The 19,103-nt window shown below is 38.9% G+C and overlaps 1 protein-coding gene across 1 annotated transcript in view; it reads left to right on the forward strand.

Annotated features, from left to right (window-relative positions):
- Positions 1-16,549: 16,549 nt before the first annotated feature.
- The window catches only part of LOC126469754 (RNA exonuclease 1 homolog), a 223,285-nt gene continuing 220,731 nt past the window's right edge, over positions 16,550-19,103 (forward strand). The window contains exon 1 of the mRNA XM_050096969.1: positions 16,550-16,765. Within this exon, the coding sequence (XP_049952926.1) occupies positions 16,666-16,765 (100 nt within the window). The 5' untranslated portion in view covers positions 16,550-16,665. The remainder of the gene's footprint in view (positions 16,766-19,103) is intronic.

A 19,103-nucleotide genomic window follows, 5' to 3' on the forward strand; every position in this document is an offset into this window, starting at 1 on the left:
TTCACAAAGATTGATCTCAGGGGAACATACCTCCAGCTGCCAGTCGAAACTCCCTCTCAAGTGGTCTTTGTCATCAATACTCCTTTTGGACTCTTCTGGTACAACTGCCTGCCCTTTGGGGTCGCCAGCACTCCAGTCATCTTTCAACACTTTCTCGGAGTCTGTGACTTGGGAGGTCCCCGCCACCACCAATTACTGAGAAGACATCTTAGTTGCAGGGATCTGGCCCTGGTACTTAGTGCGGAATCTTCAGCGACTTTTCGAGGTACTGCAGGCTGTGGGGTTGCAGTGCAACAGGACCAAATGTCAATTTTTTGTGCCACAAGTGATCTATCTCAGCTATGTCTTGAGCGCTGTGGGCATTCACCCAATGTCGCAATACCTCGAGGACATTCAACGGCTCCTCTATGGCTACTGGTTCACGTTCTGCATGCACCGCAACCCCTTGGTCTCCGAGTTCAGGGCCACATCCACCATCCCTACCCAGACCACTTGCCGCCTGCAGTGCTGGGCATTGTTCCTTGCTGAGTCCACCTACGACATCCATTAGCTGGCCAGGGTGGTCGAGCGGTTCTAGGCACTACAGACTGGAACAGTGCGACCGCTACGGTCGCAGGTTCGAATCCTGCCTCGGGCATGGAAGTGTGTGATGTCCTTAGGTTAGTTAGGTTTAAGTAGTTCTAAGGTCTAGGGGACTGATGACCTCAGAAGTTGATTACCATAGTTCTCAGAGCCATTTGAACCATTTGACATCCATTACCGGGCCACTGCCTTCCATGCCAATGCCAATTTTGTCTCTCGACTTCCTGTGGGGGTGGATACTGACTTCTATGCAGATGTGGTTGCTTATTTTCATATGGATGATGTGGCCTCCTCCACCATCGCCGTGTTGCCATTGAACGCCCGGCTCATAGCACAGCATACAGCCTCAGACCTGGTTCTCCAGACGATTCTGCACCACGTTCAATTCAGGTGGCCCTCCAATCGTCATCAACTGTTGGACCCAGAGGTTCAGGCTTACTAGCGTCGCCGCAATGACTTTTCCATCCGTAACAGACACTGATCATTGTTGTGTCGTGATACTGTCCTCCCTCCAGCAGTAGGTCCTCATGCTCCTACATGTCGGACACTGGGGGATCATCCTCATGAAGCGCCTCGCCCGCCAACATGTCTATTGGCGGGGAATGGACAGTGACATCACCCACATGGTGGGTTCCTGCTCCTCCTGTCAGCGTCAGCAGGGCCACGATGCCTGCTTCTGTGACCTCAGACCACTGCCCCATAGTCCCAGCTCCGTCTGGATTTTTTGGGTCAATTCCTAGGGTCCTACTGGCTCATTTTGGTGAACACTTGCAGTAGTTTTCAGTACATAACATGTATGTCCTCAGCGACTGCCACTCACACCATTCGAGCCCTCTCTCATGTTTTTGCCATTGAGGGTCTACCAGAGGCGATTGTGATGCACAACAGCCACAGTTCACATCGGCTAAGTTTACTTACTTCTGTGATACATTGGGCATACGGCTGCTCTTTATGGCACCATTCCATCCTCCGTCCAATGAGTTGGCTGAAAGGTTTGTCCACATGTTTAAATTGCAGATGGCCAAACGGTGTCAGTAATACTCCCAGGCAGCCACCCTTGACCTCTTCCTGCCTACTTACTGTTCTTTTGGTCGCGAGGGGTCCTCTCCGGTGGAGAAGCTGCACGGCCGCCTTCATTGGATGCCCTTATTACTCCTGATTCCTGCTTCCCCTCGTCCAGCTTCTCTGGTTGCAGTGCAGCTGTGGTACTCTCCACAGGATCCAGTCTGGGTGTTGGTGTTTCCCAAGGGCCACCCCTGCTGGCTTCCCACCAAGGTCTCCACGCTTCTTGGCCACACCATGGCTACTGTCGTCCTTGATGATGGTTCCCTATGTCGGAAGCACTTTGATGAGCTATGGCAATGTCGTGGGGCGGGCCCAGCACTGTTATTGTCTCTGGTACCGCGCCTTTGGTCTGAGGCCTTCTAGGAGACCAGGGGCTCATTGGACTACTCTTTGTAGTCACCGCTGTCACAGCTGCAACTGTTGCAGCTGCCGCTGTCACAGCTGCAACTGTTGCAGCTGCCGCTGCCACAGCCACAACCATTGCAGCTTCCACCGTTGCAGCTGCCGGCGTTGCAGCCATCGCCGACGCTGGCGACACCGGCTTTCGCAGAGTCCCTGCGGGTAGGTCCCTCGCCTATGGATGTTGATGAGGCTCTACCAGCACCTCCGCCGGCCCTTGTGGTCACATTCCACCAGCAGACCCAGGGACTGATGACATGTGCCTTCGCCCCACTCTGGGGAGGGGTGGGGGGTGGGGGTAGGACTGTTGCAGTCACCACAGACACCTACTGCAGCAGCAACACCACAGACAGACCAGTGATGAATGTTGCCGATTCCGCCGCGAAGTCTGGTCGATTCAGGAGTGTTTACAAGCAAGTACTGCAATGGACAACAAACACATATGTGTGGCCAATACCCATCAGAGGGCATCAACCAGCAGCAGAGGAAGGGGGCGCGATGGTCAACAAACTATTTCCTTCGGATTACATGTGTGCAAACAGCCCCGAAATATCCTATAGCCTGGCCCAGATAAATCAGCACCCGACCGTTTAGGGGACAGTTCATGACTCTCCAAGTGTGGAGAAGATCAGCCAGTCCAGCAGTGTGCCACCTTGGCCATCCTCTCTTCTGCAACAATTGTGATACGTCATTCTGGAAATTGGAAATTTGTGGTAAGGTCTTATGGGACGAAACTGCTGAGGTCATTGGTCCATAAGCCTAACACTACTTAATCCAACTTACCCTATGGGCAACACACACACCCATGCCCAAGGGAGGACTCGAATCTCAGGCAGGGGAAGCCACACGGACTGTGACATGACGCCTCAGACCGAGTGGCTATCCCCGTGTGGCATCGCTTCCATCGTGTTGGGCTATCTACCAGCAGCTAACAAAAAACTTCGATGTGGAACAGTTCTATGGGTAGAGACTCGAAGGAAATTCTGATTATAGGCATTAGTTGTTATTTGCTTGACCTGCAGAAGCGATCCTTACTGTTTCTTTGCTTTTGAAGAGTGTGTTACTTTTGGTGGTTTATTGTAGTTCCATAATAAAAACAAAGTTGGCAAACGAGTTAATTCTTGCTCTGTAGCTTTAGCACTTGTCTTCTCTATATAGGCCGAAAAGTTGCAGAAGTGCTTGGTATTGCAGCAATTGGAGCTGTGAATCCTACAACATTTGACTGAGTAAGTAATGCTGAAGAGTCTGCACTTGTTCATGCCACAATGTCTGTTGTTCCCACTGACTGACTTGGCAAGCTGTCCACTTGGAATTTGTGAATTGCTTGACATTGCCATAACAAAAGTCATTTTGAGTTCTGAATTTCATTGGTCTTGAGGAATTTTCTAAGGGCACTACTTTTGTCTGCCTTTTGCGTATAGGCCTGCTGTTGCCACAAACTGATCTTCCCACTCCATTGCTCATTACTGCCCTTTACATCCTTGTGGTTAATTACAGGTACTGTTGTTGGTTGTTGCTGTTCTTGTGGTACCACTTGGCCAGTTTCATCTGGATGCTTCCATTTGAGTGATATTGCAGGCTCTATTCAGGTCTTTGCAGAGGTGGCTGCAAGTAAATTTCTAGCCATTTCTTCTTTTCCTTTAGCACTGAGGTGCAGTCCATGAGAAGTACACCCGTTTCTATTCTCAGCTACTCTAACAAACTGAGTGTTTTGGAATGATTTACTGTTTAAGCAATTTTCCTATTTGTTCATCTGGTTTCATCATTCACACAAGACCAGTTTTCAAGATCATATCTGTAGGCATTACAACTATGACTACATTTGTGTGTTGAAGGCTCACTAATGTTGATGTTATACCTTTTAAACGTTTATCAGCTTCCTGTTTGGCTACATCATTTGTGGCATCCCTGATGACAGCTGTATAATTCAGTGAGAGGTTGTGTAAGTTGTTGCAGCATTCTAGTACTGCACTTAATGGTGCACCTGAAATAACATTTCCTTGAATTACATAATATTATGACTTTGATGCATTGAATTAGCTGTTACTGAGCAACCATGGTTGTCTGAAAACACTATTATTCTTTTCCTGTGTTGAAATAAGCTGCTTACGCCATTGCCGTTTCTATTGTGGCAATATTTTTTGCTATTTATTTTATTTGCTTCACTTGTGAGACGACTTTCCCCAGTACTTTGTTGTTCGTGAATTTCTCTTTTTTGAAGCGCTTCAAACCTGTTGCTTGTCGTAATAATTAACAAAAAACTGTTCACAATTCTTTTTACAGCTTTAAATTCTTTTTTAGGCTTATTTTACTGTTTAGCCCCCGCAAGGGTTTTATTTGCATAGAATTGGCTTTGACATGATTTAGCACCAAATTTTTTGTCTGTCTATTTCACCATCATTTTGTAACCTCTGTCGTGAGAGTTCATCGAATTTACTCTTTAAGTCCTTAATTTCTTCGTTTGATTACATTATTGATTACACCGTAAGTACCCTCTTTCTTTTCAAATTCAGTCCTAGCTCGTCGTCCATGTCCAATCATAACTTCCGTTTCGACTTCATATTTGCACAAGAGAAATGAAACAGTGTTTAATGTCTGATGCACACAATTCCATTGAAGATACGATTGCCACTGTAGCAAAAACCGGAAACTTTTCTGCTTAACGATACATTATGTTCGTAAGATGTCGTTTCGTACACTACCGGACTTCTTCGATTCTAAATTTCTCTTTTTCGTAACTTTTGATATTATAGTGCAAGCTAAACACATTCTGTCATAAATATGTTGAATTGTTCGCACATGCAACATGCATTATGCATACTTTACTTTTGTCTGTCCAGCAATTCGACTGATTGTTCATTTGCGCTTTACTTCAAGCTGAGAGGGACTTTCTGCAGCTCAGAATTTTTATTTCTTAAATGCGAAAAGTAATGTCTTAGAACGCCCAAATTTTTCGTGAGTGCACGGCGGAATGTGTAGATCTAGAGTGTCGTAGCTCCACAAATATTAATAAACACAGTGCTAAAAAGTACACATAATGTGAAAAACTGAATATCTGTAGTGAAATGAAATGTGTTACATGTCATGTGACAGTAAAAATATCAGAGGAAAGAACGGGAATCTCGACAAATTTCGTTAACACAATTGCTAGTACAGTGTCCACATCGTCTTCTGATCAACCTCGTGCTGAACATTATCATATGTACTCACACAATTGATACTGCAACAAGTGACCAGCGAAAGGTATTTTGTAAATTAAATGCAAAACTCGCACCATTACAGTTGTGTAAGTGCTAATCCGGAACAAAAAGTTTCGATTTACATGGGGCTCCGAAAACCGAATATCGTAAACCGATTTCCCAATACCGGTTCTGTGTGGTCATGTAAATACTCCAAAATCGATTTTGGAAATCCGCTTGTGGTTGCCAGTTTTCCAATCCCACAATCGATTTTCGCTGCCATGTAAACGCAACCGGTTTTGAAACGCGCTTGGCCCGTTGGGGTTTCGTCTTGTTATCAAAAGTTATCGGCTAATGTGGATGGAGTGGCTTTTTGTATAGTGAAAGATAAGTAGAAATATTAGATTGAAGCTGTTTACATCTCGTCTACTTGATGAGAAATTGTGACTGTGCTGACTAAATCATAAACCGTAACATCTGTTTTCCAAGCGCCAAATTTAAATAGACTAGCAAATCCACTTCAGACTTTAACATGTAAACACGACAGCGAAAACAGGTTTCGGAAATTCGGTTTTCGTCTTTCGGAAGATCTGTCGCACGTAAACGTAGTGAATGTATCTAAATGATGTCCGTATTTTAAAACGTAAATATGTCGCCTTAACACAAGAAAACCTGCAGCCTGTCGTGAAATATAAAAAAGAAATGCAGGATGCAAAAACAGTAATAAGTAGGTTAACTAATGAACTACAAAGACAGGACATATTGTATTTTTGTTGAGAAAAAAAAACTTATTTATTCTCAATAAAGATCAGGTGCTGACAAAAAGCGGTGAGTTGTGTGTATAATGCTAAAATGTTTTGTTTGAGGCTTTTTGCGTTCCCACAACTCATAAGGACTGACACCTTCTACAGATGACTTCTCTGTCCTATTCAAGATGTAAATTGCTGTGTTAACCAGTTCAGCCTATATCTGTTCTGGATAAGTGACATCTGGATTTGAATACTTAAGTGTCCTGGCCATCTCAACAACTGTCCTGTTATCCCACTCACAAATACCGTTTTGCTCAGGAGTATAGGGAGCAGTCAATTGCTGTTATACCATTTGAACTTAAGGTGGATCTAACCTCTTTGTTATCAAACTCTTTGCCATTGTCACTTAGCATCTCTTTAACAGAGTAATCCAATGCCTTTGTACATGAGAGAAAATCTTTGAGAATTTTACACAACTCTGATTTTTCTGCAGAAAAATAACCATAGCGAAACTTGGTGTAATTGTCATTGAACAAAACGAGGTGACGTTTCATCTAGAATGACTCATGAAAAGGTCCACACAGATCAGCTGATATCAACTTAGCAGGTCTTGTCGACTTTTCTCTAGTTCCCAATGGTAGACGATGCACTTTCCCAAATTTGCATGGTTTACAAATCTCTGCCCCTTCCTTAACATCAATGTTAATTCCTTTTTGAGTTTTGTTTTAACATGATGCTTGCCTTGATGACCCCATCTCTCATGATACAGTTGAAGTACATCAAATCTATCTTCCACTGAAAGATTCACAGTTGCACCCTTCTCTGGCACTAAGGGCTTAATTTCTGCTTTGTATAAAGTGATACCAACTTTACGATTTCCACACAGTCTCACTCTACCATCAATTGTCAAAGAGCAATATGTAGTACTTGACTGAAATATACTATTTCTTTTACGATCTTGGGCAACTGAAACAGAAATAAGCTTTTAGGAAATTTTTGGTACATACCAGACATCAGTCAGGGTCAGCTCTTCACATCTGCTGACAACTGTTGACAGAATCCGAATTGATCCTCTTTCTGTTGCTTCTAGAGACTCCTGTCCAGTGGCCTTTATACACCAGGGACTGTTGAATGCTTCAAAGCTGACAAAGTAATCAGGACTATTTGTCATATGTTTCGTTATACCATTGTCAATCCACTAGTTGTATACAACCACTTCTAATGAACAAGCCTCGCCACAAACAGTAAACAATGATACATTTGTTACTATAGTTTTGTCCATGTTTTTCTCCACAGTTGTATTTTTAGTTGGTCTTCCATCAGCAATCCACTTCTTGCAATATTTGATCCAGTGGCCCAGTTCTTTCCAATAGTTACATTTTCCTTTAACTTTGAATTTGTTAGTTTTTACTCTGTTTTCTACACCTAATGTACTAATGCCTCTTGTTCGATTTTGTCACTACTCTTTGTGAAATTTCTCTCAAACATGCACAATTGTTCCTTTAATTCATCAAACGTTTTCTTATCATCTTTCGTTAATAACATCCAACTCGACTTAAAGGAACCAAAGCTTGCAGGTAGAATATGTAAAACTTTACATACCAATATCAGATCAGGTAGAACAGTTTCTCCCTTTGCTTTACGCTCGTTGTTCAGTTTTTTTCCACAGACGTGTTAACTTCGCTATGCGTTTGGAGGTATCTTTTAACTGAGTCCAATTAAATGCGAAGAAATGTGAACAAATCTTGAACAGCTGGTCCTTTTATAATGCTTCGAAATTCTGCTTCAATGCCTCCCATGCTTCCTGAGCCGTTTCTTTGTCCATGATCTTCTGATATACAGTGTCTGTAACTGCACTTGTAATCATAGACTTGGCGTAACTGTTCGCTTTACGATAAAAATCTGACTTGACTTTATGATCCTTTATTGTTGCATCATTAGCATCTTCTGACAGTGACTCAGGTTTTACTGACTTGCCATCAATTATGTCTAAAGCTCCTTCATGGTAATCAATTATATCTCGTATTTTTCTCTTCCACGTTGGCCAATCAGTATCACTATTCAACGGTTTGATATGTTTTACCAAATTCATTTTAACTCTAAAACCAAAAACACACTCTCAAATACGAGTTAAAAGAAAACTGTATCTGTCACTTTTAGCACACGTTTTTACACACGTAACTGGGACACATAACTTATCGTATATTTGTTGAGGAAAAAAAACTTTTTTATTCTCAAAAAGATCAGGTGCTAACAAAAAGCGGTGAATTTGGTTTTCAAATACTTAGATTTATTTCTGTGTCTGGAGGCACTGTTTACACAAGAAGTCACTTGACCAAAGAGCTTCTACAAGCACCTATGAATAAAAGTGCGAGTGTTGTGACTCAAAATAAAAAACAGAGATAAATGAAACATTATGCTCATATATGATATTGATTAATAATTTAACACAAAACTTCTTTTTAAATACGTCAATAAAAAGAATTTACTTTAACAGGACACAAACAGAAAACACACCGAAATTGAAGAGTTACAACAGAAAATACATAGCGACGAATCTAAGAAAGCGAAAATCTTCACCCAATTGAATTATTTGTTTCCAAGAAAAAATAAGAAAAGTTCAGGAAATTACACTGAGCTAAATATCTACTCAGAGAGCCATGGAAACTGACTTGTGGATGTACTACGAAACGATTACGATCTGTAAGTATACAGTCATGTGAAACCAGGGGCACTAATGTGGCAAACCAAAAAACAAAAATCATCATGTTGTATTAACGGGAGGAACGAACGACGTGTACTGTAACGAGTTAGCGAACATCATTCTCAACCTAAAATGTGCCCTGGGTTTGGTAGAGAACCAGAAAGTAATTCCTGTTGGTATACAACATAGGTATGACTTTATATGTGCTCCACGTGGGAACGCCGAAATTATGGAAGCAAATAAGCAGATATAAACAATATTCAAAGCGTACCCAAATATAACATTTCTTTGTGTCGATTTCCTGGAGAGACACAGCTTTACAAAATATGGCATGAACTTGAATAGAAAAGGCAAGTCATTGCCTTGCAAAGCAATTTATGAAACGTTAGAAACATACGAAAAACAGAGTATCTTTGGGTCAGTACCAGCCATTGTAATGAAAGCAATCACACAAGAAGTGAATCTGTCTTAGCGGCAACAACTACAGCAGCTGCAGAACCACAAATAGCTACAGCATCAAGATCAAATTCAACAATAAGTGCGCCACCAGCAGTAGCATCTGAACCAACTCAAACAACAATACCAAAAACCGTTGCAGCACAAGCAACAGAAGCAGAAATGGTATCAACAACAACAGAAACAGGAGGGAAACCACAGTCAGTACTGAATCATCACCTCCATCCTATGTCAAAGTGTTATCAAGTGCCTCCAATCAGCATGCCCTCATAAATTATGTAGCATTTGAAACAGACAAGAACCTTGAGAAACAGACAACAAAAATGTCACTTCTATTAGCAGATAAGAAGACAGCAACCTCAGTAAGTACTATATCATCTCCATCCCATTGTGAAGTATAGTGTACCGCATAAAAATCAGCCATCCCACACTATTTTTTATAATGTGTTATCAAGTATGTGAAATCACGCCTGCTAGATAAATTTTGGAGGAAATGAAAAAAGGCTTCCATTCGAGCCTCAAACAAGACAAAAAATGCCACAGCTAACTGATGATTTTTTTATGGCCTGCCTCAAGAAATTCCATCTGATACAGAAACATAACGACACCACCACACCAAACATGAGGACCAGAGAAGGATAAGCCACGATGTTTGCATCCAGTTGGGCCCAGGACACTATACATCTTTCCTCTTGCAGTGAAAAATCAATTTTATTTGTGCATATAAATATCAGGTCTCTGAAATGTAAAGCTGATGAACTTGGTGTTATATTGAATGGGAACAAAAGAATGGTATTATATATTAATGGACACTCGTAATGAGAAGAAGGGATAAAAGTGTATGTACTACCATGTTGTAATTTAATTAAAGGTACTGCAGACCCTGCTTGATGTTAGGGACTTATTTGTTAAAGGTGTTCTTGAAGCAGCTGTCATGCTACTACCAACATTAAAACTCACAGTTATTTCTATATAACATTTTTCTGATTGTGATGCTGAAGAATTTGCAGAGTGCTTCGATAAACTTCTTCTCTGTACAGAAAAATATACCAAACACAAGACAGTAATTATAGGAGATTTAAATTTAGATGTAAGGAAAAGACACCCAGAAATACTAATTTGCTAAACGTGCTAAGGTCTCATAATCTCGTCTGTGCAAATTGCAGCTCCACATAACAATTTTCTCATCTCGACAATTTTATTACAAAAGTACATAAAATGATTCTTAATTGGGACTAATTAATGTCGACTATCTGACAGTTCACAAAGGTATATGGGTAAAACTTGCAATTAATGATCGAAAGTGGGACTGTGAACCATCTCAGTATGGCAGGCTATTAAATTATAAAATTATAGATAGCTTTGGGGATAAGCTGAAGGTAATAAACTGGAATATTGTAAAATATGCTTCCACTGATGTTGAGGAGGCTTGTATCAGATTTGTTAGTACTCTATCTGAAATTTTACCGAGCGAGGTGGCGCAGTGGTTAGCACACTGAACTCGCATTCGGGAGGACGACGGTTCAATCCCGTCTCTGGCCATCCTGATTTAGATTTTCCGTGATTTCCCTAAATCGTTTCAGGCAAATGCCGAGATGGTTCCTTTGAAAGGGCACGGCCGATTTCCTTCCCAGTCCTTCCCTAACCCGAGCTTGCGCTGCATCTCTAATGACCTTGTTGTCGATGGGACGTTAAACACTAACCACCACCACCACCGTCTGAAATTTTGAAAACCTCCTGTTCAATGGTTATGAAACAAAAAAAAAAAAAAAACTAAAGCAAGCAAGCATGGGAAAACAACTCTACATAATTAGTTCACACCACATTTAAAGAAGCTATGGTTGATGGTTTTGATCTGCCATGATAAGGTAAACAACTGTAATGTTGACAAACCAGCGTACATTAGCCACAAGAGACACTACAGATCACAAATCATTTTAGCCAAATGTAGGGCAAATGACACTGGTAAATGTAAGGCTACATGGGGGATCATTAATCCAGAATTAGGTACAGATAGCCATTGTGTAGAAAAGTTGCCAATGATGTTAATGTCACTCCAGATGAAATTAACCTCTTTTTTATCAGTGCTGCTAATCCGAATTCCTTATCTGTTCGTAAGAAGAGTTAGAAATCTAATTCACAACTTGTTTATATAAACCAGTTTTTATAAAACTTTGCTGATACTGTGCCAGCTTGTAAGTGGAGAAAAGTGGAATCATATGATGTCATTAAATCAGTAGCAAAATTAATTGCGTCCAGATCAAAGGATATTTATAGCCTTTTAGATTTTGTGATTAAAATAAATAATCGACTTGGTATCATTCCCTCTCTGTACCCTCGTAAACTGGATGTCTGTCAGTGGTATTTTTCCCAAATATCTAAAAATGGACAGTAGTCATTCCATTGCACAAAATGAGTGATAAATCCTGCTCTAATAATTATTGTCTAATTTCTCTGATACTTCTTCTCTCAAAAGTAATAGAATATTCTATACAATACTAAATTTGCATGGATTTGTCAAGAAACAATATACTGCCTAAATCTCAACACAGCATTACTTTCCAATTGCCAACAATTAAAGCTGTTGAAAATGTTATTTCCATTGCGCAGTCCTCTTTGAATCCAAATTATCTGCTGAAGCCACGCTAGTAGACTTGAGTATTAGGTAAACCCCACATTATTGCTGGAAAAACTGTGGTGTTATAGCATTATGGATTTGGAACTCTCTGTCATTAAATCATATCTCAGTAACAGAAAACAAATTGCAAGCTACAATGGTCAAAAGTGGTAGTTACTCAATGTCACTAGAGATGCTCCCCAAGCATCAGAGCTTGGGCCACTAGTGTTTATAAGATTTATAAATGATCTGCCCAGCAATATGCCATGCAAATCTGAGCTTTAAACACATGATAAAACTTTCATCAATTCAGGAGAGGACATAAATCAACTGAAGGAGCGAAGTAAAGATTTCGTCAGATTGTCCAGTATGTAGTCTGAAGCTAATGAGTTAGCTGTTAACTATGAAAAGACTGCAAATTTTTCTTTTAGATTATCAAATGTTGGTGCTGAGTCCACTTCTACTAAACTTCTTGGTATATATCTAGATACAAAATTAACCTGGGAAAGTCACATAAACTATATACAACGAAAGTTTTCATGAGTTATCTATCTACTGAAAAAAAATATGCACCTCTGTTACTGAAAAACTGCTCATTATTTCCTGTTTTGTCTCCTTTCGTTTCCACATAACTTATGATATTGGGTCATTCCATGTCATAGGGAACAATATTAGAAACCGTCCCCACTCAACCATCTCCAAATCTAATGAAATTTGGTGTGAGGGTTCCATATGGTCTTTGATGGTTATATACTAAATTTCAATCCCCTATCTTCAGTGGTTGAATTCTTAAGGGCTTTTAAAGAGAGGCTACTCACATTCGCATCACGTACGAAGGTGCAAATGAGCCAAGTTTGTTCGGCTTTTTTTAAGAGTTACAGCAGACAATTGGTCATTTCCTTTAATATACAAAGACGAAGTTTTATGCTGAACCACTCCATGACAAAAATTTGGGATTTAGCCACAAATAAATATATATACAACCCTCTAAAATGGCTAAAAAATTGGTTGCATTATGCCGAGAGCCAAGGTTTGACCGACCACGCCCACTTTTCATACAAACCAATCACACCAAAACTTCAGAGGGTTAATCCTACCTATGATGTCTATATATGTATCAAATTGAATTAAAATTGGATGCCTAGATGAAAAAACATGCATGTGCGAAGTTGGCCAAAACTTTGTATGTGTAAATTTTAGGGTATTTTTGAGGACAGTAGCTCAATTGTATCTTGTTCACCCTTTTTTTTCTTGGCACAGCTGGAAAGAGCATGCTTTAAGCTTTCAAAATTATATTGTTTAATTTTTGGATCTTGCATATTGATGAATAAGAATACCTATCAAAAGTAGGGAAAATGGATTATCGATACACACAAAAAATTAATATAATTTGAAGTTGTAAAACAAAAAATGTGTAACTGTAGTGTCTTTTATTAATATAAGATTTTCCTGTGGTTTAGGGGATGTAACTATGCTGTTAAGAAATGTTATCACATTATTTTGCTGTACAGAATATAAATATAAAAAAACCTCAGAAAATGCTTTTAAGATTATAAAATCTAGAAGATCATACTGAAATGCTATGTTGCCTTAGAACTTTTAATCCTACAATGCATAGTGATACATATATGAATTGCCACTCGGTTTGCTTCGGCATTATAAAGCAGCAATAGTTTTTTAAGGCTCTATCCTTGCAGCAGTGATACATTGCTGAATTTGCACATTCAGTTGTTGCTTTCATTTGTGCAGTGTCAGATTTCTGAGTAGTGTAATCTTTGGTGTTGACATTGTACAATTTTTGTGGATGGGTAATGAGTGAGTGAATAATCAATAATCAGCTGAAGGTAAGCACCAAAACAATATGTTTTGATAGAGTAATTTGTATGTTTTATATACAAATAAGTGTGAATCTACCTATGCTTCAAACCAGGACATTGATGAGCCTTCAGCCTTGCTTGTTATCCGTTAGTAATCTAGTGTTTAAATGAACAAAATAGACCCTTGCACCCTGCTCTTTGGTGGATCAAATGCAGCTGATTGTCATAAGTCATCACCATTCTATTATGGCAAAAGTCAACTACAATCATTTAAAAAATGTCACCAGTGGACAAGGAACTTTTACAATGTAGGTCTGGGCTAGATTTTACTGAAGATGCCCAAATTTGTTGGTACCAAAATGCCTTGTTGATGACAAAATTTCAATTCCCGCAGAACACTTGCTGCAGCCCATCTGGTAAAGAAAAACACCTAATCAAGAAGGCTTTAAAATCAGTAACCATTGAAATGTCTGCCAGGTTGAAGTTACTGATTAATGATGATTTTAAACCTGGTCAGAAAATTTGAACTGAATGTAGACATGAAGTGGCCCAAAAGAATCATCCCACCAGGATAAGCAAGAGTCACCATCCAGAAAAGGCATGGATGTTGTTGATGCTTGTTTTACTGCTAATACTTAATTATGATCACTTGGAGAGTCACCATTGAAGCTTCAACGGATCAGCAAAAGGGATTCAAAGAGATACATAAAACACAAAGTTCTGAACGCCCAAGGCAGCATTACTAAGATAATTGCCACATCTGCTGGTGTGAGCCAAGTAGGTATTGCTCAAATACGAACGGAAGAGTGCCAAAAATGTAAAGATATCTTACTTGAAGAACTTAAGCTTCAAGCTTCAGGAATTTGCAGTAAAGTTCACATTTTAACCCTGTCCCCTAATAGCTGGACTAAAAAAAAAAAATTGCTGTTTCAACAAAAATCGTGAAGAAGTGAAGAAAACTAAACATGGAAGATGGGTTTTAGGCAACACCTGCAAACCAAAAATGGAAAAAGCTTAATGATGAAGTAAAAAAATTCCTCTTTTTATCTTGACGGTGATGAGTTTTCTCATTTATGCCCAGGCTAAAAGCATTGTGTTACAGTAAGAGTAAATGGGAAAAAGGTTCACAAGCAAAAACATCTGCACCTTTGTAACTTGAAAGATATGTTCATTGCTGATTGTAAGCGACATGGAAATCAACTGAGATTCTCAAACTTTTGTGAGCTCAGGCCTGAATGGTGTAATACAGATGGTCCTTCTGTATCACATTCAGTATGTGTATGTCAATTCATCAAAATGTCTAATTAATGTTGGCTTCAGAAACATCCATCCAAGATGACTATAAGGTTTTGAGTCAAAATCCGTGTGCAGTAGGGAATTAAGAGATTGTATTCTGCAACAATGTGGGAATGTCCAGGAAAAATAAACTAGAGGCATTTCTTGAAGATGCTTTTAAAGACTACGACCCTGAAGAAACAATGTAATACAAGCAGTGGGTCCATACCGACAGAAATACATTGGAGACATATCAGAAAACTGTTGAAGATTTCATGAAGGCACTGACTTTGAAAATTAGCCATTTTAGAAGAGATCACTTTGTGACAAAACACAAGTTTTACCTTAAACAGATAAAAAAGAAATATTGCAGAAAACGAATTAATTATATTAATGGATTTTGCTGAAAATTATTCACTTGTTGTTTCATTAGGAGGATAGTCAGGCCACATTATATCCATATGCTGTCTATTTTTGTGGGAAGGAATGTCAGAGTATTAGCATTTGTATGATCAGTGACGGTCTAGATCATTATACCATTGGTGTCCATGCCTTTCATATAAATTTAATAGCATGTTTAAAAACAAAGACTGAAAACATTAAGAACATTTATTACTTTAGTGATGGTTCAGATGCTCAATGGAGGAATTTCAAATATTTCGTCAATTTATGTCTCTTCTGGTATCTTGTTCTACATATGTGACTAATATGCATGTACTAAATAATATTCAGATCATATTTTATTATTAACTGCACAGAGAATTTTTTTGTGTATGGTCTCTGTTATTTAATTATGTAAAACTTAGTAAGCGACTTAACAATATTTAGCTCCATATTTAACTGCTAATCATGTGAATAAATCTTTATGTATGAACTGTATTGTTTTATTAGGTATGTTCTTTACAATGTTTACTTAAGTTATGTGTGACAACATAGTTACATTTCTAAACATGTCAATCGTACTCAATAAAAACTCTATCGCATTACTCATGATGACATCGATTGGATGCGAATGGTTGGTGATGGATGAATAAATGAGTAACTAAATGAAATGTAAACTTGTAGCGTTCTTTCAGTTCCACTATTTCACTATTACAATTCCGAAAAATAAATTTTTTGACAGAACTTAAAACTTATGCTCGTTTGATCACTATACACAACTGAACAAGACTCCATCTTGATTCATCGGCCTTAAACACCACAGAAATAAAATTTCAATAGGAATCGATCGTAGAAATCCCGATCAAATGCTTCAGTAAAGCTTGCAGTAAAGTTCACTGCATATTTACAGTGTCATTTTCTTAACGAAAGTGGGACCTTGTCCCTTTGGACACTCGTTCTGTTGACGAAAAAGGCGATACATTAATTTTAGGAGTTTAATCCGTTAAATCGTTTAACTATTTCCGTAAAACGGCAGATAATCCATCGAGAATAATGATGTAGAAGTGAACGTTGTAGAAACGTTTCCATTTAGTCAGCTGACTAAAGATATGGTATTCATAGAATGCACAGAATGTTTCCATTTTCGAGGAAGATCTTCGGTTAAAGTCATAAAGTAGAAATGCCTATATTCCCACTCTATGGTTAAAGTCATGGAGGTATCTTATCATACCACCATGGTTAAAGTCATAGAATAATATACGCTGTGGTTAAGGTCGTTTGACAATATCGTAAGAACGTAGCATCTTTACACAGGATGTCACAGAAGTTAGGTTTGTTTGGTATCATGTGTTGTTGTTGACGGAGAAGAGTGGTGGTGTAATAGGATGTTGATTTTAAGTTTATTTTCGTGACATGTCACGTTAAATTCCTTACACTCATAATGTTACCATGCACTGGTTGTTTTAAAGGGATTAGTTGTCCCTTTTACGATAGCGGTCTTTGCGAGAGGCCGTACTGTCATTTCAAGCATGTAAAGAAAGGTAAGCCCGGGTTACATGCATTTTAACAAAGTTCTTGCAAACTCTTAGAATCCATGACTCACAATGCTACTGTTGTATGGGGAGGGAAAAAAATGATAGCAATAGCTAGTCACCATTTCACACTCTGTATATCGAATCCCTCTACTGTAATATCGAATGTGGCGCGTGTAAAACGTAACTTATTCCTTCCTTCTTTCATTCTGCCAATAAAGATGAATATCTGTGCGCTTTGTTCTACTGTCTGATTTGTTGTCGGTACCGCGGCTTGTTCTAACAATTGTTGATAAAGTTTGATCCCATTTCAAAGATGACAGAGGTTGCACGTGCATTAAAACTCACTTTTATGTTGTCATTTGCATCTCATGCATCCGACCGAGACAATTACACTCCAGGAATGTTGTCATAGTATGTACGAGCTTTTTACTTCGTCTCGCGGCTGTTGCGTTCTGTTGCGACAACTTGTGCACTCCCGTCTGCAGCTTAAATCTTTCATTCAGTCTGCTCAGAACCGTGGTTAGGAAGCCACTGTTGTACGGGTATCTTACCGGCATAATTATTCTTAAGTGGTATGTTTTTGTTCTTTTACTTAAGGTTGCATTTCAATATTTATACAGCTTCAGAAGTTAGTTATTTTATTTTTCTATTTGCCCCTCCCTTCTTTTTATTAATTTTATTTTGGAATAAAATATCCGAGTAATTATTCGTATATTTAGTTGTTGTAGGGCGAAGATGTCACTTATTTATAACAACTCACGTGTGGCTACACTTCTCTGCATTCTGTAGCCTTTTATTTCACTCAGCATTAGTTCTTTTACAATCAGAAATAATTCCAGATCTTTCTGTACACACTGGCCCCCCTTCCATGCCTCATGTACTTACGTATCTGCTGTGTAATCATACTTTTCTAAATTTTACATTGGTTTGTAGGATGCTGCCAGAGTTACCAGTATAAAACTGACTTGTTCCACACCATAGTGATAGGGCGCAATTATGATCCACAGAATGTACAAATATTAAACTAAACAAAACTGTCTTTATTTCCAACTTAAAAGCAAATACAGCCAGTGGCTGTATTTGACATCGCAGCAAAATTCCTGAAGGAATGCAGGAATGAATTAATGAAGCCACTACAACATTTAATAAACAGCTCTTTCAGTCAGGAGTCATTTCTTTACTTGTTAAAAGTCACTGAAATAAGACCAGTGCATAAAAAGGGAGTAACTACAGATATACAAAATTATAGGCCTATTTCATTGACATCAGTACTTAGTAAGCTGTTGGAAAAGCTACTTCTTGATCAACTTGAATCATTTTTTTGTAAGTACTGTGTATTAAGAAACTGTCAGCATGATTTCAGAAAGGGCCAGTCTACAATAACAGCTGTAGCTACATTTTTGAAAGTGATATTGAATATACTTAATGATGGAAACAAAGTTATTGGCACCATTTAAGACCTATCCAAGGCTTTTGACTCTGTAAATCATTCTGTTCTTCTACATAAATTAGAAACTTCTGGAGTCAGAGTAGCAGCATTAGATTTGTTGAGATGCTACCTTACTGACAGGAGACAATGTGCAAAGCTGTATTATACACCTGGGAGACATACACAAACAATAAAATTGTCTTACAAAATTCTTAACTGTGGAGTCCCTCAGGGAAGCATCATCCGACCTTTTTCATTTATTGTGTACATCAATAATATAATAATTCCACAAAATTCGAACCTAGTAAACTATGCTGATGAGGCCTCCTTCATAAGTTGGGGCTCTACAAAACAGTTAGCAGCGCAAAATAATGCAGAGACCATTAGCCCCAAACAGAATCTCGCCAAAAACAAACTGGCACTAAATAAGGACAAGACAATTCTGATGGAGTTTCTGCTAAATTATAAATCAACACAAGTGGATACAGAACCAGAGCTATTAGTTGAAATAATTGATAAATATAAATTCCTTGGTATTATAGTAGATGAACATCTTACATGGAAGGAGCACATCAGCTGTGTGTGTAAAAAAAATCTCCTGTGACACGTACCGGCTAAAACGCCTTTCTACCACAGTAGTGCAACCTGTTTTAAGACAAATCTATTTTGGAATTATACACTCACCTGCTATATGGTATCGAGATTTGGGATGGGGCACTAACGGTATATATCGATAGGGCTTTCAGAGCTCAGAAAAGAGCCATTAGGATAATAGGTAATATTAGTAAGCATCAGTCCTGTAGAGAATATTTTGTTAAGTATAACATACTAACAGTGTATTCATTGTATGTTCTCAGTACTGTACTGTTTCCAAAAGAAAATATGGAGCATAGTGAAATCTGTAATTATAATACA

Source organism: Schistocerca serialis, chromosome 3, assembly GCF_023864345.2.
Source record: "Schistocerca serialis cubense isolate TAMUIC-IGC-003099 chromosome 3, iqSchSeri2.2, whole genome shotgun sequence".
In the NCBI taxonomy this organism is placed as follows: domain Eukaryota; kingdom Metazoa; phylum Arthropoda; class Insecta; order Orthoptera; family Acrididae; genus Schistocerca; species Schistocerca serialis.